Source organism: Eptatretus burgeri, chromosome 6 (assembly GCF_056783735.1).
Source record: "Eptatretus burgeri isolate ZD-2024b chromosome 6, Ebu_testis_v1, whole genome shotgun sequence".
Lineage (NCBI taxonomy): Eukaryota > Metazoa > Chordata > Myxini > Myxiniformes > Myxinidae > Eptatretus > Eptatretus burgeri.
In genome coordinates this window covers 5,810,394-5,832,564 of record NC_140966.1, presented here as the reverse complement: position 1 = coordinate 5,832,564, position 22,171 = coordinate 5,810,394, and the positions used below count along the sequence as shown (strand labels likewise).

General features: G+C 43.4%; 1 protein-coding gene across 1 annotated transcript; it reads left to right on the top strand.

The window, feature by feature from the left end:
- The first annotated feature begins 3,560 nt into the window (after positions 1 to 3,560).
- On the top strand, positions 3,561 to 21,930 carry PSMB3 (proteasome 20S subunit beta 3). Its single transcript, XM_085883836.1, has 7 exons — positions 3,561 to 3,757; positions 6,752 to 6,936; positions 7,066 to 7,173; positions 14,957 to 15,134; positions 18,803 to 18,897; positions 19,485 to 19,554; positions 21,463 to 21,930. The coding sequence occupies exons 1-6, from the start codon at positions 3,755 to 3,757 to the stop codon at positions 19,531 to 19,533; spliced, it is 618 nt and encodes a 205-aa protein (XP_085739962.1). The 5' UTR covers positions 3,561 to 3,754; the 3' UTR covers positions 19,534 to 19,554; positions 21,463 to 21,930.
- The last annotated feature ends 241 nt before the right edge of the window (positions 21,931 to 22,171 follow it).

Here is a 22,171-nt window from a genome sequence, read left to right as displayed (position 1 = left end):
GGGGGGGCAAGTCGATAATCATGATGTTCTCTGTTTGGTTTTGTGTTCTTTTGTAATGTTAATGTGAAAACACGATTGGCGTTCGAGGGAGGAGAAGATTTTTTCTGCTTCAAAGCGTGCCGTCCATATCGCCAGTACAACAGTCAGATTTCACCTCATTCCGTGCAGCGGTTCAAAAGTGCACACAAGTGAAGCAAACACAAACACTTTTTGAAATACATACATATGTGATAATTATAATCATGTGTGATTAAACTGAATGAATTAAATAAATTAATTATAAAGAGTAGTGAAACACACACACAAAAAACACAAACACACAAACACACACAAAAACGCACACACACATAAAAACACAAACACACACACAAACACACAAAAACACAAACACACACAAACACAAACACACACACACACACATAAAAACACAAACAAAAACACAAACACACACAAAAACACAAACACACACACAAAAACACAAACACACACACACACACAAAAAACACAAACACACACACATACACACAAAAACACAAACACACACAAAAAGCACACACAAACACACACACACACACACACACACACACACAAAAACACATAAAAACACAAACACAAAAACACACACACAAAAACACAAACACACATAAAAACACACACACACAAAACGCACACACACAAACACACAAAAACACAAACACACACACAAAAAACACAAACACACACATACACACAAAAACACAAACACACACACACACACACACACACACACACAAAAACACAAACACACACACACATAAAAACACACACACAAAACGCACACACACAAACACACAAAAACACAAACACACACAGAAAAACACAAACACACACACACACAAAAACACAAACACACACACACACACACAAAAACACAAACACACACACACACACAAAAACACAAACACACATAAAAACACACACACACAAAACGCACACACACAAACACACAAAACACAAACACACACACAAAAACACAAACACACACACATACACAAAAACACAAACACACACACACACACACACAAAAACACAAACACACACACACACAAAAACACAAACACACAAAAACACAAACACACACACACACACACACACAAAAAACACAAACACACACACACACACACACACACACACACACACACACACACAAAAAAACACACACACACACACACACACACACAAAAACACAAACACACACATACACACACACACACACACACACACACACACACACACACACAAAAAACACAAACACACACATAAAAACACAAACACACACACACACACAAAAACACACACACACACACACACACACAAAACACAAACACACACACAAAAAACACAAACACACACATAAAAACACAAACACAAACACAAAAAAAAAATAAAAATACACACACAAATATATTGTTATGGTTCCACCCCGCCGGCGTGCGAGCGACTGCTTTTAACTAATCGCGGCCACGCGCCCACCGGACGTGGCAATCCCAGTCGCAGCTTTCGGATCAACGCCGAAATCCAGCTACAGGTGTGTGTTTTTAATCACACCGAAAATCAGCCAACTACTCTGTCCACGCGCCACAGGGTCCGATCGCTGAATTGTCGATTTACCTAAGTATGCGCGCAGACAGAAATGCCGGGGATTTACACCTCAACGGGACCTGCTTGGGAACAAGCCGCTTAAGCAGCTCGCTCCGTTTGCGATTTGCCGAGCGGTGTATTATCGCGAAGCCCCATTGGACCCGATTATCTTATCGGCTATTAACAGCCAGTTAATATTCCGTACGTAGGTATGGCAGTTCAATTGAGGAAGAGGACGCAACGAGCAGGTGACATTCAAACAAAGACATTTATTTCATACACGTATGCAATCAATGAAGGCACGTATGCAATGGATGGGGGTCAGGGACAGGACACGAGTAAACAAAGACCTACAGCCGCTTGTCTATCTATTATGTACACAATCACTTAACAGTTCTACTTATGGACACGGCGCCATAACTTTCATACAAAGAAAACCCCAGGAAAGGAAAGGGCAGAACTGGACCCGTAGGCCTTTCATCTTCGCGGAGCTGTGGAGACCGCAAGAGCTCCGAGAGGCCGTGCTGGTTAACTGCCACCCTTGTGGTGACTCGCTGGGGGACCCTCGACATTTCACCGTAAACACGGCAGCTCGGTTGGTCCAGGCCCTGCCGTGCAGCCTGGTGGATCGGCCTAGCCGACGACGCCTTGGAGGAACGGACGGGCCTTGCTCTCTTTTACGAGTTGATGTCCTTTTAAAAGCCCACCCGCTCCTCAGCGTTGCTTGGACCGTCTCGGGGCTGGCTGGCGACTTCTCTCCAGCTGTGTCCACTGACCTACGGTTCGGCACTGTACTGCCGGCTTGGCTGCGCTCTGGGCTTTGCTGCACTCCGATGACTCCGACTGCCCTCCACTGGACTCAAACATTGACAGACTGCTCACAGACTTCTCAGCGAACCCAGACCGACTCCAGGCAAAACTCCAGGCAAACTCTCCAGGCAAGAAGAACTGACTCGCTGTGCGTTCCAGCGCGCTTTTTTATGGGGTCCGTGGGAGGTGAGTTTGATCCCCCCACCTTCGACCTTTCACCCCCCCCCCGCTGGCTCCGCCCCTTTTGGTATTTAGATCCGATCTTGTCGGGAAACACGGAGAGAGCGGACGTGGTAGAAATCATCAGCTCCCACGTCTGTCGGCGGAGATGCCGCTCGTCCGTGGGATTCGCCGTGGCTGGCGAAAAGATGGCGGCGTAACGGAGATGAAGGTGAGGCAATGTTGTGGTTGCTCTGTGGTTGGGGATGGCGTGGTTGTTGAGATGCGGTTGTGGTTGTTGAAGTAGTGGTTGTTCCAAAATAAAGATAGCAAAATAATAATGGCTGACTCAAAGATCACAGCCCGGTTACTCGAATAAAATCCCTTTTGACATCAGTGGGGAAATCTAATCTGAACACACTTATCGACATCACTGATCTCTGGGAAACCTGAATGGTGTTCTGTGAATTTCCACAACCGTAACAATACGGCACACACACACACACACACACACACACACACACACACACACACACACACACACACACACACACACACACACACACACACACACACACACACACACACACACACACACACACACACACACACACACACACACACACACACACACACACACACACACACAGCAACTATTTTAAACGGAAGTGGAAAGGTCGGAAGGACCGATGATTCGATTACAATAAATAACAGTAACTATTGGTCAATGGGAGGGACATGCCGTCCAATCAGAGAAGAGGAGAGGAGATCGACTAAAAAAAGAAGAAAGAAGTAAAATTAAGGAATGAGTAGAGATTGAATTTTCGCACAACTCGACATGTGAATCTTTGGAATGTAAAACAACGTATCGTCACATCGGAGGATAATATTACTTTAAATAATTTATGATCATGGTGGTATTATGCGATCACGTGATTCACATTCAATAAGGAAAAACTCGAGTCTACAGAAAGGAATGAATTAGAAGGAAGTGACGCGAGAGAGTGAATGACGCGGCGGGTTTAGGCCTCACGTGAGTCCAGTCAACGTCCCGACGATTCCTTGTCACATTTGAACGTTTTGTCGTCCATTTAACCTGCATTCCTCGTTTCCATCGGCAACACGTTCGTCGTACCGAGTCGTCGTTGAAGCTCCAATCGCCGCCATGGTAAGTACATCGTGAACTCGGCGTTTGGACATTCCGACCTGTCTTGTATCGACCGGGTCTTTCTCGTCGACAGTGTTTGAACCGAGGATCGGTTCGATTTTTTTTTTTAATTCGTTACCGTGACGACACCAATGGGTCATGTGGATGAAGGCTTTGATTGGTCTGTGTGTGCTTCAAGGTCCCACGGTGTTGTCGGCGAACAGGGAGGCGAGTTATCGCCGGCACGCTGAACAAATGACAGATTCCTATCGTAATCCCTCGTCAAACCTGGCCATTCTGTTCGTGAAAGACTTGGGCGAGAAACTTTCTCCGATGAACCTACAAGAGTGTGGAATTGATTGGTGCCCGTGAAAGAGGAGTCTTCATTATCCCCCATAAAGATAATCTGTGGTAACGGAGGGCGTGACCCCACACATTGCACCTGGGGTAGGAGGGGGGTGATCCCCTGCGGTTTGGCCCCCCTCGCTGTGGGAATATTTGAAAGCACAATTTGTGGTTGTGCGGGTGTCAATCCATGCAGGGCGTAGGCCCATAAAACAGGGCGTAGGCCCATAAAACAGGGCGTAGGCCCATAAAACAGGGCGTAGGCCCATAAAACAGGGCGTAGGCCCATAAAACAGGGCGTAGGCCCTTAAAACAGGGCGTAGGCCCATAAAACAGGGCGTAGGCCCATAAAACAGGGCGTAGGCCCATAAAACAGGGCGTAGGCCCATAAAACAGGGCGTGGGCCCATAAAACAGGGCGTGGGCCCATAAAACAGGGCGTGGGCCCATAAAACAGGGCGTGGGCCCATAAAACAGGGCGTGGGCCCATAAAACAGGGCGTAGGCCCATAGAACAGGGCGTAGGCCCATAAAACAGGGCGTAGGCCCTTAAAACAGGGCGTAGGTCCTTAAAACAGGGCGTAGGTCCTTAAAACAGGGCGTAGGTCCTTAAAACAGGGCGTAGGTCCTTAAAACAGGGCGTAGGTCCTTAAAACAGGGCGTAGGTCCTTAAAACAGGGCGTAGGTCCTTAAAACAGGGCGTAGGTCCTTAAAACAGGGCGTAGGTCCTTAAAACAGGGTGTACGCCCCTTTAGGGATGGCACTGGGAGAATAGCTTGATCTGAAGACTTAAAAGTAAATTTCACCAAATTTGCATACGTTCGAAGAACGACACTCGGTCGAGTGTACACCTCTGCAGGATGAACAGGTTACGTTTTGTATCCCACTGATGGGCCTGATCTGGATTCGGACCTGAAGCAAAAATCGAATCTGCTTCTTCTTGTCACCAACCCAAGACGTCCACCTAGTTTTGTCAAAATCCATCCATAACTTTTTGAGATATCGTGTTGTACACTTGGTCCTCGGTTAACGTTGTGGTTACGTTCTTGAGAACCATGGGATAAGCTAAACGACGTTAAATGGATCAATTTATCTCGGAAGAAACAAGAGGGACAATTGCTTTGCCATCCATGTGCCTCACCGATGTGATATATTTTCTAAATTTAAAAAGGGAATAAGTCTGTGGAAAAATTGACGAAACGCCCTGAAGCTCGAACTTGTTCTGTAACTTCTTATAATAAAGCCATGCACCAAGTTTCAGTTGAATATGTTCAAGGGTGTGGGGGAAAAAGTCTGAAAAACCACAGGTGGGATGGACGGATAGACGGAGAGCAAACCTATCATCTCCTCCGGTGAAACCGGTAGGGAACTAATAAAATAAATAGGTAAGTTAGGTTCCTTCACACCCTCCTTACCCACACCCCATTAAATATATCATGTTTAAATAAATTCACACACTTTTCATTGCTTATATATTCTGTATTGTACGTTGTAATGCAGTTCTGTAAATAAATCGTAGACTCCTATAGAGAAGGACTGGAACCTCCCAGGCTCTAGGTTTGTAACGAGTCTGAAGGATTAACTTGAGTCCGGGGCTAAAATGACTTCTGGAAGGGCTAGAGACATGATCTCGGGATCCGTGTAGGGGTTTTTGAGGACGGCGAGTTCAATAGTGTCATTTTCAACACCACCTGAGGTCATCTTCAAGGTCTGATTACTGAATTTTGGTATTTTTTGCCCGTTTTTGTGTCTAACTCATGAACGGTGAGAGATGGCTGATTTGTAATAAGATGCAAGTGTGTAGACCTGTCAAACTTTGATATTTATTGTCATTTTTGGTATTACATTAACATTATATGGGTCATTCCATGTCAAATCATCAAAGAATCTGCCGTCATCTCTCAGATTTTTGTAAAACTTTGGGAACCAATTGGGACCCATGAAAAATTGCAAGAACTCAAATATTTTTGCTAACAGCCTCTTAATTAGTGAGATACAGACTAACGAACTTTGGACTAATTAGCACGACGTCGCGAATTCAAATGGCCATATCTCTAAAAGTATAACACCTCGAGAGCTGGTTTTGGTGTCATTTTAAAGGTATTTTCATGCCCTATGAATTTGTCTGGGCAACATTTTCCTACCTCCAACCACAAAAAAAGTTATCACAAAATATAAACTTCAATCGTGAATCCCCAAAAAATGTATCCTTCAAATTTCCTCAAATTCATCCCAGAGGTACCTTATGATGTCAAGAAGCTTCCACATAAATTTTGTGATGGGCACTCCAATAGTTTCTGAGATATGAGCAATAATGTACATGTACGTATGGCATATAGGTTCGAAAATCAGCATTTGTAATGTATTATACAATCAATAAGTGAGTTCAAGTACACAGTGTTCACTAACCTGACTTAGGCTTTCAATTTCCTCTTCAATGCAGCAACAGGAGCACTTGTTTCTTCCCCTCAGGCCCAGTTGAAAATAAAAGTATATGATACTTTAAAGCAATTGATGGTCATTCCCTGTGTTCCCTGTCATGGCTAGGTTAGAATGATTGTAGAAACATCTATTAGAAATGTCAATAAATGTTTTGCTTTACAGGTTAAAAGTCTCCGTGACAACCATGAATGCAATTAACCTGTTGAAATTCTCTTTTACCGTCCCCGCAGTCTATTATGTCATACAATGGCGGCGCAGTTCTCGCAATGCGAGGGAAAAACTGTGTTGCCATCGGTGGTGACCTACGCTTTGGAGTCCAGGCTCAGATGGTCTCATCCTCTTTTGAGAAGGTCTTTTCTATGGGTGACCACCTCTACATCGGCATGGCAGGCCTTGCCTCAGACGTGCAGACTGTGTGAGCTTCCGTTATATGGTTTTGGTGACATTAAGGTGGTGGTTTTGAACAAATTACAAAGATATGGATATAAAAGGGGTGATGTATGATTTTATATGTTTTCATGGCACCCATTCGTTTCTCCACCAGCCATGAACGCTTGAAATTCCGACTGAACCTGTACGAACTCCGGGAAGGACGTTCCATAAAACCCAACACCTTTATGAGTATGGTGTCGAACTTGCTGTACGAGCGAAGGTAATCATGTATTTGTGGAATATGTAATGTATACTTTATGAACCTCCGCCATCGAAGATGGACGGAGGTTACTGTTTTCACCCGTCTGTCTGTTTGTTTGTTTGTTTGTGAACAGTATTACGGAAAAACTCCTCGACGGATTTCGACGAAACTTGGTGGTGGGGTTAGGTATGGTCCAAGGATCGTGCCATTAGATTTTGGACTTTGTCCAAAGTCCAATATGGTGGCCATTTTGAAAAAATATTTGAATTTTTGTTTTTGCATTTCTACATGTTTTAAGTGATTTCCAGCCAAAAAAAAATTAAAAATTGTTAGAGAAAAAAAGAAAAAAAAAATTTTGCAACTTTTTTTTCAACAAAATTTCGATTTTTTTTTTTTTTTTTTTTTTTTTTTTTTTTTTTTTTTTTTGCATTTCTACATGTTATAAGTCATTTCCAACAAAAACATGCCAAAATTATAATTGCAGCTGATTTTGGAACTTCAGGTGGATATACCCACGTAAATCAATTTCTGTCTCAAGGAATCTAGGTATGACTAATGAATTGAGCATGTAAAAGGGAAAGTTGCAAACTATAACTCTGTGAGCACTGTTGATGTCAAATTGAATGAATAGGACATCAGGTTCACTTGAGTGACCTCGCAGTATTGGTGGCGGAGGTTTTTGCACTCTACCGAGTGCTCCCCCTCTAGTTTTATTTTTTTTAATTGGAGAAAGCATCCAACTAAAAAAGTAACTCGATGTAATTCACGGAACGGTGTTTGTTTGTTTGTTTGTCGCACTACTCCAACAGTTCTGGGCCAATTATATCCAGACTTGCTACATCAGATCAGCACGACCCCAACTCGTTTATAGAGGTGTTTTTATCTTTGCTGGTGGTCTTGGAGAGAGGGGAGGGGGGGATGCAAATTCTCAATGTAAATGTGTATCGTGTAGCGCCGCTCCAGGTGGGAGAGAGTATTACAAGTCCCCATCCCTTTACAGTACAGTACAGTGCAGTGCAGTAAACCCTCCAATATTGCTGGGGTTCAAGTTCCTGGAAAATGCCGCGATAGTGGAAACCAAGGGCCAATGGGAAAAGGGGGAGGATCGGTTCCTGGTCTTCAAGAAAATATAAAGGAAGGTCGGCGGCAGCCAGAAATAAACACATCACAATTGAAACAAGAGGGGGAGCACTCGGGAGAGTGCAAAACCTCCGTCGCCAATACTGCTGGGTCACTCAAGTGAACCTTGTATCTTATTCATTAAATATGATGTCAACAGTGCTGAGAGTTATAGTTTTTCTCCAACATTTTTTTTTGGGGGGGGGGGTTGGAAATCGCTTAAAACATGTAAAAATGCAAAAAAAAATTTGAAATTTTGTTGAAAAAAAGATGCAAAATTTTTTTTCTCTAACAATTTTTTTTTGGGTGGGGGGTTGGAAATCACTTAAAACATGTAGAAATGCAAAAAAAAAATTTTTTTTTGGGGTGGGGGGGGGGGGGTTGGGAATCACTTAAAACATGTAAAAATGCAAAAAAAAAATTCTCTTTTTGGGGGGGTAACAATTTTTTTGAGGGGGGGGATTGGAAATCACTTAAAACATGTAGAAATGCAAAAAAATATATTTTTTTCTCTAACAATTTTTTTTTGGGGGGGGGGACCAAGTCCAAAATTTAATGGCATGATCCTTGGACCATACCTAACCCCCCCCCCCCCACCAAGTTTCGTCGAAATCCGTCGAGGAGTTTTTCCGTAATACTGTTCACAAACAAACAAACAGAAAGGGGTGAAAACAGTAACCTCCATCCATCTTCGAAGATGGCGGGGTTTAATAAACATGTAATATATATATATATATATATATATATATATATATATATATATATATATATATATATATATATATATATATATATATATATATATATATATATATATATATATATATATATATATATATATATATATATCGTTGACATTGAAATAAATACTGTGTAAATTAAACAAAAGCAGCACAAGACTTTTACCTTTTAAATTTATTCCAAAACAGCAAGGTGGTTGAGGGTAAGAACATTATGTACTCACACTGAACTCTGCCATTACTAGAAAACAAAAGACTTAGCTCAGGATGATGATTGATACTGCTATAGGTAAGAGGGTGGATGTCGAACTTGCGATGGCTGTTGGATCATCAGGAGCACGATGATGACGCCTGCTGCATTTCCACATAGATGGGTAAGACGATCCTTTACCACCTTGACCCGGAGCAGATCTTTCCTGTTTGAACAGGAAGGTACGAGATGGCATCCTCTTCCAAAATAATCCCATCTCTTCGGCGTTAAAAACCTGCTCCGGCATAAATCCCTTCGCCTCGATTAGTTCCACGAGCTGCAGTGGGTAGTTTTTCCCATCATCATGGTCTGCCATGGTTTTGCTGGAGCCTTCGGCCCCAGATGCCTCATGAAAACTTTGATAAATCCGAAATAATTTCTCCCGTATCACCGGTCCACTCAGTTTTCCACATAGTCGTTTCATTAATTCCGTAATGGCAGCCCACAGATGCCACACTTTCACCTCTTGCCAACAATTTTTTTTTGTTTTTGTTTTAGATCTTGTCAACCTCGAATTACAGAATTTCCAAATGTCATTTCCTGTTTGATGACGATTCATAACGAAACTTTGCTTCATTCCGTATGCTGTTCTGATTCTGCCAACTAACAGTGCACAAGAAACAACAAAAGGCTCGTAATGGGAGGTAATGGCACCCATTCGTTTCTGGTTTTGGTGACGTGACGACACCAATGGGTAATGTGAATGTGGATGCAAACAATGACTCATCTCGGCTCAAAACCCGCGATTGACCGAAATTAAATACCGCGATGACTAAATCGGAACACAATAGGTTGTCCGCGATTGGTTAGAAACCCACGATATTGGAACCCATGATATCTGAGGGTTTACTGTATTCCTGTCCCCACGTTTTCCAGTGCAGTGAGGTGTTTTGAATTGTAAGCAGTAGGTATGTTTTGCTTCATGCACATAACTCTGGTGTTTAAAAAAAAAAAATTCGCGAGCAATTGACGCAGCTCTCAGTTGCCTATACACCGCCCAAATAGAGGCATGTGCCAGAAGGACATTTTGTATGCTTGGAACAAGATCGCCCGTAGGGCGGGTACTCTGCCAGTTTAAGTAATGAGCAAGAGCAGACCTGGCCTCTGGCGACGTTTCACCCACCTCCACGCAAGCTTCCTCAGGCCAATACACCGCGTGCCTCAGCACGTGTCCTCTTTTATTGTTGAGGCGACCATTTATTTCTGGTCACGTGCCGGTGCGCGCGGTCAATTGAGTTTTTATTTTGCCAAACCTTGAGCAGTAAATGTCAACTCGCATCATAAGTGTCTGCTCTGCTCTTTTTTTCATGCCTCCACTGATCAAGTCACCTGAGGCATGTTTTGGGTTGTCCGTCCATCCGTCCGTGCATTAGTGATAGGGTTTTGTTACTGCGATAACTTAATGGCTGAAGGGATACTAGTCAAACTTAGTACAAGTGAATCACTTGTGAACCAGTGATTGGGATTTTGACCAAACTTGGTACAAGTATATATTGTTACGAATTTGGGAATTCGATTGCACACAACATTCAGGTTCCTTTAGTCAGCTATGTCGATAAGTGCTTGTTCCCGAGATAGCTCACCTTCCATTGTTTAAATGTTCAGAAATCGATTAGATGCGCTGCGGATCAATTTAATAGTTAGGGAACGAACAATGGAGACATCCCACCCCCTCTTCTGCGAAGAGGAAGAAGAACCCTGCCGTCCCGTGACTCATGTCAACAACTCCCTCCCACCCGTGGTTGAGCGGGGGATGGAGCACGAGGGCATGAGTCATGAGTCACGCCGGGAGCGGGGGAAGGGCGGGAGAAGGATAAGAGGAGATCTTTTCTTTGTTCGTGTTCAGAGTTGAGTATTAAGCTTTTTATTTCGGCAGAGAGTAGTCGTTCAGCAGACCGTCGGGTCCTGCTTGGCTTGCGTTAGGGTTGAGGCCTTCAGAAGCTTTTTGCTTCGGCTGGCTCAGTGAGCTTAGGCTGCGGCCTGGCTCGGGAGGAGGCTTTTTGCTTTGGTGGTTCAGTGGGCCTTCGGCTTCTGTTTGGCTCGGGAGAGCTTTTTGCTACGAGCTGCTTTGTTTGGAAGAGAGTTGAGCTGGTCGCTCGGCTCGAGCTGCGAGTGGTGGCTTCTTCTTCTTGGTTCTTGGAGCTCTTTGTTCTCCATTTTGATTCCCGGCTTGGTGCGACTCTTCGACCTCTTCTTGGAGGTGGTCCTCGGGGAAGCGATGCATCGACGGGAAGGATCGGCGCCTCGTCTCACCAGCACGTGTTGCGAAGCGCGGAAGGATCGCGGCTCACGGCGATTGGATCCAGCTCGCTCTCGCTCGAGCCCGGGTCCAAAAAACTTGAAGACCACACGAGGTGGAGAGGTTCGAGATAGGTTCTGGGTTTCAGCTCACCTGTCCTCCGAGCTGGAGCTCGTTATTAAAAGCCTCTGCGACCATTTCTTGGGTGTGTGTGTGTGTGCGTACGTGTGTCCGTGGGCCCGTCTAATAAGTCGGAAATTAAGTGCTTTGTGTGCTGTAAATGTTTGCATGACATTTCGTAAAGTCGGTATAGTTCTGCTCTTACGTGTTTCCCTAGTTCTCCATTATTATTAATAAATATACCAATTGTTAAATGTTTTCAGCTCGTCGTGTCGATGCTTTCATTGACTGAGCATTTCGTGTGTTGGGAGTTGGAAAGCTGTTGGTTTGCCGTAAAATGGGGACATTTGGACCGACGGTTCTCGGCGATTAAGCCGCTCGGAATCGCGCACGGGACAGGCTCGCCTCCGCGGTTTGTTCCGTACGAGATCCGTCGAGGGTGGAATACTCCGGTAGTTGGATTATGTGGGTATTTAGGTACATTGAAGATTGACAATCTACCCTACCCCATGTGATCTGCCGATTGGCGTATTTCGGTTCTTGTACATGGACCCGTCGTTCGGAGTTATCCGGGCGGCGATCTACATTCCGGGTGATCGGTCGGGCCGACTCGACTTGCGGCTCCGTCAGAGCGGTCGGTAGCCGACGACCCCCGGCCCGTCATAATATTATGATGCAAAGATGAACCGATTAGATTTTCACAGCAAGTGGTCAAAGGTCAGAGGTCATGTGAGGTAAAAATGTTTTTGAGGTGGGGATTTGAACTAAACTAAATGCATGTACCATGATGCAGGTAGTGGCCAAAAATATGGACACATGGGTAAACGAAGGACACCAATTATATTGAAAGCAACGGCTTCCACACAGGTGTGGCCCATGTGTTGATTAAGCAAATAACATCCCAGCATGCTTTGGTTCATGTATAAAAATGCTACACAGCCCTGGTTGCCTATAATTATGGCTGGCATGGCTGCAAGAGGAGACCTCTGTGACTGAAAGAGAAGTTATTGTTGGGGTGCGTTTGGCAGGAGCTTTGGTGACAAAGACCGCTCAACTAGCTGATGTTTCACGAGCGGTGATGTCGGCACGGAACTCTGAGGGAAAGACATCATCAGCAAAGGCAAACAGTTGGTGGAAGCACATATTACAGGATCGTGATATCGTGTATTGATTTGAAGTGCAAGGCAAAACAGGCGAGCAACTGCAGATCAATTGACTAAATTTCAACCTGGGGTACGAGCATCCAGTTTCATCAAAAACGGTCTGCCGAGAACACCACAGAGTGGGATACCATAAGTGAGTTGCAGTGCACAAACCGCTCGTCAAATGTGGCAATGCACGTTTACAAGTCCAGTGGTGCAAAAAGCACAGTCAATGGACTCCCAAGCAGTGGAGAAATCTGGTCAAATGAATAATCCTTCACCTTGTTCTCGACAAACGGACGAGTGCACGTGTGGCGCCAACCTAAAGAATTCTTTAACCCTAAGGGCTTGGTTCCCACAGTGAAGGGTTCTGATGGTTCTGTAATGTTGGGCGCATTTCCCAAGCATGGTTTGGGTAAAGTCATTCCCTCCGAATTGCAAGGTCAATGCCAATCGCTACTGAGTGGTACCGAGTAATCATCTTCACCTCGTGTTGCAGCATTTCTTTCCTGCCGGGAGGGGTGTATGCCTGGTGTTTGCTTAATGGTTCGGGTGGTGGGCTTGGGATCCTAGCATCCTGAGTTCAAATCCCACTTGGGTGTTGAATTAATACTAGGTAGGGTTGACTCTGCCTGTCATCCTTCCGAGGTCGGCAAAATTAGTGCCAGCATGCTGGTATCCTGTCGGAGTGGCGACCCATCCACGATTGTGCCCAATAGCCAAGGAGACTGCTGAGGCAGCACCAATGCTCTGCACAGAGTATGGTCCTAATGGATGGATGGATGGGAGGGGTTTCTTACAGGATGAAAATGCCCCCATCCACAGAGCAGGTGTGGTTACCCATTGGTTTGATGAGCATGACATTGATGTTATCCATATGTCATTGTCTTCTCAGTCACCAAATCTGAACCCAATCGAGCATTTATGGGATATTCTGGAACGACGTCTGAGACAGTGTTTTCCACCTGCATTAAACAGATGTGAGTTGATTAACTTTCTTGTGGAAGAATGGTGCTGCATCCATCCTGAAGAATTCCACAGGCTGGTGGACCCTATGCCCCAGCACATACTGGCCGCACGTGGTGGCCCAACGCCCTATTAAGTGACGACATTGGTGTTTCCAATTTTATTTTATATTTGTCCACTACCTGTGTACAGATTGGATATTGAGGTCAAATGGTCTTGAGGTTTGAGGTCAAAGTTAGAGAAAGGAAATAATGTGGGTGGAGGCACATCGTTTGACACCACGACGTCAAATTATGTCATTATTTACTTGTGATTGTATGTTTAACCTCCGCCATCTTCGAAGATGGATGGAGGTTACTGTTTTCACCCCTTTGTTTGTTTGTGTGTTTCTTTGTTTGTGAACAGTATTACGGAAAAACTCCTCGACGGATTTCGACGAAACTTGGTGGTGGGGTTAGGTATGGTCCAAGGATCATGCCATTAAATTTTGCACTTGGTCCCCCCCCCCCCAAAAAAAAATATTGTTAGAGAAATTTTTTTTTTTTTTTGCATTTCTACATGTTTTTAGTGATTTCCAACCCCCCCCCCCCAAAAAAAAAATTACCACCCCAAAAAAATTGTTAGAATTTTTTTTGCATTTCTACATGTTTTAAGTGATTTCCATCCCCCCCCCAAAAAAAAATTGAGAGAAAAAAAAATTTTTGCAACTTTTTTTTCAACAAAATTTCGATTTCTTTTTTTTGCATTTCTACATGTTTTAAAGTGATTTCCAACCCCCCCCCCCTCCCCAAAAAAAAATGTTGGAGAAAAGAACTATAACTCTGTCAGCACTGTTGACATATTTAATGAATAAGATATAAGGTTCACTTGAGTGACCCAGCAGTATTGGCGGCGGAGGTTTTGCACTCTCCCAAGTGCTCCCCCTCTTGTTTGAGAAGTCCGATCATGAATGTCACCAGATGTTGTACACGACGTGACGGAATTGGATTAAAACAGAATCTTTTTTGTTGTTAGTTCTGCTGTCAAATGAAAAGTATTTTGTGCTGTGCCTTTACTTGTATGAAAGTCCTGGGATAATTATGGATGGTGAATGTTTTTGAGCCATTTCATCACGATATTGTTTGCATATTGGACTTCTTTGTGATGAAACATAGCATGAAACATAACATGAGTACAACCCTCTTCCTCTCTCCTTGTATCAGGTTATAACAAGTGTCTTCAACAGGTTCGGACCATATTACATCGATCCTGTTATAGCGGGGCTGGATCCGATAACCTTTAAACCTTTCATCTGCTCCTTGGACCTCATTGGCTGCCCAATGGTGACGGAAGACTTTGTGGTTTCTGGGACATGTGCGGAGCAGATGTTTGGAATGTGTGAAACGCTGTGGGAACCTGATCTGGTGAGCCTCGTTGTGTAATGAATATTCATTTGAACGGACATGTCTTCGTCTTCTCAAGATGGAGGCTCATGGAAGAGCAAGGTAGAACTGACAATGGAACAAATGTTGAAGGGAGAGTGGGGGTTGGGGCTTGGAAGCACTGAAACGAGCAAGTATATGGTTGGATTGGGAAAGGTTAATCGGAGTAATTAGGCTCCATTGATATAGGTTTTTTTTTTTCTCCAATATCTATATACTGGTGTCAATATGTATCTATGCTTCGACCTCAAACTGGTATATTAAACGAGTTTCACGACTATCAGTTTAGAATTGTGACCTGTAGGCGATTGACAGACAAACGGATAGAATAACAAAGTTGACCTATCGATGTACTTGCAAATCTGATTTTCGCAAGTAACTAACTAACCAAACTGATCAACATACTTGGCGGAAATTTTTCCCCAAGTAACAAACGAGTGAAAACACAACCTACATCCACCCTCGGCGGTGGAGGTAACTTCAAAATTTCTGGTCAATGAAAGTATCAAGTTTGTTGCATTTTAGACTATTGCATAATACAGTGATTATTTCGGCTACTTACGTCTGTCTTTGGCCCACTGATCGCTGTTCAGGTGGTTTATAGCTCCATCGACGACTCTTCCCTGATCTTAAGGTCATCCAGGCTTCCAGCCTACCGCTCTTTTTATTCTCGTTGCGATTTGTTTTCTTTCTCCCACGTCATTTTAATCTTTTCCTCGATGTTTTTATTTCCAGTCCTTTCTTCCTCCTTGGTCACTATGGTCCAAAGATTTGCAAAATATCTTTGACAGCTGTCACAAGGATTCTAGTTTCTGTGCAATGAGCTTGGTTACTTTCCAGAACTCCTTAAAGTGTTCAGCCACCTTACCATCTGTTCTTTCTCTGATATGAACATCCATTCTTGTTTATCTTCCACTGGTTTCTTTCTCTCCCATCCTTTGATCTGTCAACTGTTTGTTTATTTTATACACCATTGCCACATCCCCTTTCTCAGATGCTGTTTGTGCCTCACCCCATCCACTATTCCATCAATCTTGACTGCTGCTTATCCTTCCTTGCTGCATTGGTTTTATCTGTATACCCATTCTGCAATTCCTCTTGTTGGCTCCGTGTCTTGCAGATTCCTTAATATGTTTTCAACTTTGAGTTGAGATCCCTTGTTTTTAGTTATTATTATCCTTATTCTTACATGCTTCGATTCCAATAACTTTTTCTAACAGTTTCAGTATACTGTACACTTCATTTATTTTCATGCAAGCTTCATCAACTATTTGAAAAGTCGATCCCATTGGTTTCTTCCGGAACATGGAAAGAGCATTCCTCCATTTATACAACGACATGTGCAACAAGACAACATTTAACAATGAAGAATCTCATGACCATCAGAGGTATATTAATAAATCTGAGAATGAGCAATCCACTATATAAAAAGAGCTCGGTCTCGGCATGTCTATCCAGGCGTGCATCCGCCCAGGGGGTGCTTCTTGTCTATATGAAGGCAGATCTGCATGTTCACACACACACACACACACACACAACAATCACAATATCTTCTTTAATCTCTCAAGGAAAAAGTGAGACAAATCTATTCAACCTTTCTTTTACTCCATCACATCACATCACATCACATCACATCACATCACATCACATCACATCACATCACATCACATCACATCACATCACATCACATCACATCACATCACATCACATCACATCACATCACATCACATCACATCACATCACATCACATCACATCACATCACATCACATCACATCACATCACATCACATCACATCACATCACATCACATCACATCACATCACATCACATCACATCACATCCATTGGGACCATACTCTGTGCAAAGCGTTGGTGCTGCCTAAGCAGTCTCCTTGTCTGTTGGGCACAATCCTGGACGGGTGGCCACTGGCACTCATTTTGTCGACTTCGAAGGATGGATGGGCAGTCAACCCCACCTGGTATTAATTCCACAGCTGAGTGGGATTTGAACTCAGGATCCTAGGATCGCAAGCACACCACCCTAACCATTAAGCCAGCCCCAGGCATACACTCATATACCCATGCTCTCCATTTTGATCCTATCTCTTCTGAAGTACCTCTATTCTTTATTGGTATTTGTATAAACCTTTGAAAAACCATGATGATTGCACAGATCCATTTTTTGGGGTCCATTGTAATGGTGTGTGAAGATATTTAACATTGTACACCAACCTTCCTTCAATTCTATCAAAGTTGTGGGCCGGGGGTCGGTGGCGAGAACGACTACCAGGTGGGGAAAGCTTGCGTCGTCTCCCACCAAACTCCCCGGAATTGTTGTCCGTTGCTCGGATAACTCCGCGAGCCGGCAGGTCGTTTAACCGACCGTGGTTGCCAATATCTCAACCGCGTAGCGTAGGGTCTATAACCAATTTACCTAATTAACTACGCGATTTCGACTACTGGGGAAACCACACCCTCGGCACGTCTTGCTTGAACCGGGTCACTCAACCGACTGCGGTAGTTCCAACTACTGACGACCTACTCGTGGTTCGTGGCGGAGCTCGGGTGATGAACAATCGGGGTCCACGGAGGGGTCAGGGTCGCTCTGTCCTTAAAACTCCTTGTAGCAGCCACCGTGGAACTCCAGAACCCCATACAGCCACCGTGAAAGCAAACTCGACCTGACCCTTTTTTTTTTTTTAAACAGTCTGAGATTTTATTGGCCTCTCTCCACGGGGAGTGGCCCTTTGAAAACGTACCTCGCTGTCCACCTCTGATTGGACAGGGTCCTCAGGCCCACCTTTCCAGGTTGGGGCCTCTGCCCCTGCCAGGAGACCCCAGTTACTCCTCCATGTGGTTTCGCTCTTGATGAGTAACAGTGTCAGCACCGCGAAGGTCATCGTACAAGAGTTACAACGTTCGTGGAGCCAAGAACTGGAACCGCAAGACCCCCTCTCGGCAAGTCAATGTACGAGCAGCCAGCGGGTGCTGATGGGCCGAAGGGGTCATGCAGATGGGATGGTTTATTAGATGTAATAACCTAACTAAAAGAAATCGCAACGCACACCTTTGATTCTCCCACAAGACAAAAGGAAAGGGATCTGACTACACACATACTTAACGACATAACTGACTTTTGGGACATCTGTATGTTGAATGTAAATGGTTTCCAGATCCATAACAATATCTTCGCTCACCACTCAACTTCCCCCTCTGGCTTGAATATGATAGACATATTGACACCTTGGTGCATTGCCATGTCCACATGGCCTGAAGACCAACAAAATGATACTGTGGCTTAGCATCGATTGGTCTACCAGTAGAGCAAGTGGACAAAATTTGCATTTGAAGTGTTTTATGCATCATGTTGACATTGCCCTCGACGCACGCAGCAAGCGCACAAATTATAATTATTTTGCAGCACAATACCTCATGCGTTGGGAATTGAAACTGTCCTAGTGATTCCTCTAATTATCTGTACCATTGGATGTTTGTGAAATTCCTTGTTTGTTTGTTTTCCTGATATGTGTGTGCAGTGCTTCCTGTTTAATATCCTTGTTCAGTGAATGAGATGTTAAACAAATCAGAACTTTTGTTTCTATTGCCATCATCATTTGTGAGTATACAAAAATATTTTGTACTTTCATACAGGAACCAGAGGAACTGTTTGAAGCCATCTCCCAAGCACTATTGAGTGCTGTAAACAGGGATGCCCTGTCTGGAAGTGGAGCTGTGATTCACCTGATGTAAGTGTTTGTTTGTAATACAAGTACAACAATCGATGTGAAACCCCTGCTTAACGGAGTGCTTCCTCAGGGTGGGTTTGGCCGTTTTTACAACACATTTTCCCATGCAAGTATTATTGATGTGAAATGTGTGGTTTCGATGGTGTTGCTGTATTATTACATAATCTGGGCTGGGATAGTACGTGCACTCGTCTCTGAGCTGTCGAACCTCGGTTTGAATCTCACCCCTCTATAACTGGCAATCATGTGTCAAAAGCAGTGAGGCATCAGTGTGTGCCATCCTTCAAATGGACATTGAAATGGGTATCCTTTCTGCTGGCATTATTTGGTTGATGGTCATACGTCTCGTTTGTGAAAAGCCAGCACCCTGAAATTTTATTTTCAAATTTCTCACCAGTAGGGGGCACTGCATCAGCAGCACAGTCCTGCTCACAGCAATGGCACAGCCACATGGGAATTTGAGAGGGCAATGGCTCTTGACTGCTATTTTACCATTCTTCTCACCGATATGTCTAATGTACGTACAAATCTGTACATCATAGCAGATTGAATTGTTTTAACTACTTGTTGAAATTTTTCTTTTGCAGAGAAAAGGATAAAGTCACCACGCGGGTCTTGAAAACCAGATTGGATTAACATGCATTTCGTAAGCAAAAGGTGAGTGTGAGCATGCTATCATGTGTGCTCCATATTATTACCCTTGCTAGAAGAGAGGCCGTATTGTATTCGGGTCCACGTTTGTTTCTCAGCACAGAATGTATGTGTATGAATTACGTTAGACCCTTTATCTGAAGATCTTAACTTGAGAACCCAAAGAACCTTGGACTTTTCTACCCTTTTCATACATTTTAGACGCCTTCAGACAATTCCCACCTTTTACCTTCACATTTAGTCAATGACCTTTAATTTATTAGCCACACAAAAGTCCTGGTGAGGGACTTAAACAGCTTTAAGAGCCGTTTCAAAAGCTACCGGCTGAATAATGAACCCGTTTATTTACGGGCTGGCAGGATGGCCTGGGGTACGCACACTCACCTCAAAGCTGTCTAGCCTGGGTTGGATTCCCAACCCAGCTATAAAGTCTTCCTTGTTATTCAATGTGTACGTCGTCCCTCAGATGGACGTTAAACTGGCGTCCTGTCTGCTGGAATTAAAATCGGATGTTTGCTCCCAAAGTCTACTTCGTAAAGAGAAGGCAAGTTATCACCAGCATCCTAAGCAAATCAAATTCCTGCCCAACCTTATAGAGGGAGCACTGCATTAACAGCACAACCACAACGGTTTGGTGGCCATCTTGAATTTACCCAAAACCTTCAAACATCTACTTCTCCAGAACGGCTCGTCAGATCAAGGGGAAACTTCACAAACCTATTGGCCACGAGTAGGGAATATAAGTTTGTTAATTTCACACTTGTTCGGGTCGCCGATGGGAAGCTGAATTTAAATTTATGAAGTTATAGGTCACATGGTTTGGCAGCCATCTTGGATTGAAAATGAATTAATTTTAAAAATCTTCTTCTCCAGAACATCCGGACAGATTGAGGCAAAAATTCACACACACTTTCCGCAAGACATCCTTTCACAAGTTTGTTAATTTCTAATTGATAGATCACATGGTTTGGCAGCCATGTTGGATTCAAGAATTATACTAAATGTTTTCTCTGGAACCACATAACCTATCAAAGCAAGATTTTGCTACTATAATCTATCCCCATGCCTGCACATATGTTAACGAGGACAAATGTGTCCAAGAGCCACGTCTAAAAGGTTTTGCCTTCACCAGAAGAACAACGCCAAGCTCTTAATTTTAATTTAGAAGAATCAATAATGAAGCAGAGTAAATAATGAAGAAGCAGAGTAAAAAAAAGAGTAAATAATGAAGAAGAGTAAATAATGAAGTGCGATAAGACATGCTAAAAATTGACGTCACATTGTGTGGTGGCCATCTTGGAAAGAACACATTTTCCGATTAACACTAAACTTGACAGACGTGTTCCAATACACGGTTTGAAGCAGAATATAAATGTGATGTCATAGGTCACATGGTTAGTCAGCCATCTTGGATTGAAAATTAATAAATTTTTTAAATCTTCTCCAGAACAGCCGGACAGATCGAGGCAAAAATTCCCGCACACTTTCCCCAAGACATCCTTTCACAAGTTTGTTAATTTCTAATCGATAGGTCACACGGTTTGGCGGCCACGTCAAATTTACCCTAAAACCTTCAAACATCTTCTCCAGAACGGCCGGTCAGATCGAGGGGAAACTTCACGTACGTATCGCACACGAGTGGTGAATATAAGTTTAATTTCTTATCAATAGGTCACACGGTTTGGCAGCCACGTCGGATTCAAGAACATTAAATATAGTTTTCTCCGGAACCGCTCATCCTATAGTCACGAAACTTTGCGACCATCGTTTAAGTCTCACGTCGTATCAAAGGTGTCGTGTATGGGTACCCGGTCATCACTGCCAGCAGTTATAAAGTGGCAGTTCTAGTTTGTTTTGTAATCATAAAATGTGGTGCATTCTTTTTACTTACAAGTCGTTCTCGTCCTTCGGCAGTACCCAAAGTGATGAAGATCTCTGCAAGCTCCACGTGTGGTTAAAACTTTTTTTTTTGTACAGGACTCAATGCAAGTGGTAACAGTGGGGGTGGGGGGGAAGCATGGCTTTTATCAATTCGCCATGCCTGGAGTGATATTCAAGACCTTTATGATTACTTAAACAATTTGTTACCACATTACAAGGGCAGTGGTTGGTGAATAAAACATTTATCCACATGGTTGTCGTCGTAATGCAAGTTTGCTTTTACAAATGAGCTTTGGGCACACTGGACTGGATCGTGTATTTGAAGGTGGATTTCATCTCTTCTGTTGTGCTTTGTTGGCCCAAGCACATATTGCATCTTGAGGGTGGATCATTTCAAGGCAAGCCAACCTCGACTATAGCAAATACCATAATCTGATTTGTTGTAATTTTTACTTTTTTTTGAAGCTATGGTAAATAAATTTTCACTTTTGAACACACTGACCAATGGTTGTCATTAAAATGATTGCAACCATTTTAATTGGTATCAAGGTCGTAATTAAAATGATTTTTTTTGGAGGGTGAAAGGGGGAGTGTGGCAGCATGTTATACTATAAAAGTAAACAGTTTTAAGCAGTCATGTATTTAATTTATATACAATGGAATGAAGCATCAAAATATAAAATGTAACCATGAAATGGTGGGGAGAAGAAAGAAAAAAAAACCAGCAAATTCAAAATTTTTT

What these genes read in the sequence shown, in the direction of transcription:
- PSMB3 (XM_085883836.1), top strand. An exon ending in AACTTGCTGTACGAGCGAAG is followed by an intron (nt 7,174 to 14,956) that starts GTAATCATGTAT and finishes TGTCTTCAACAG; the next exon opens with GTTCGGACCATATTACATCG. An exon ending in CGCTGTGGGAACCTGATCTG is followed by an intron (nt 15,135 to 18,802) that starts GTGAGCCTCGTT and finishes ACTTTCATACAG; the next exon opens with GAACCAGAGGAACTGTTTGA.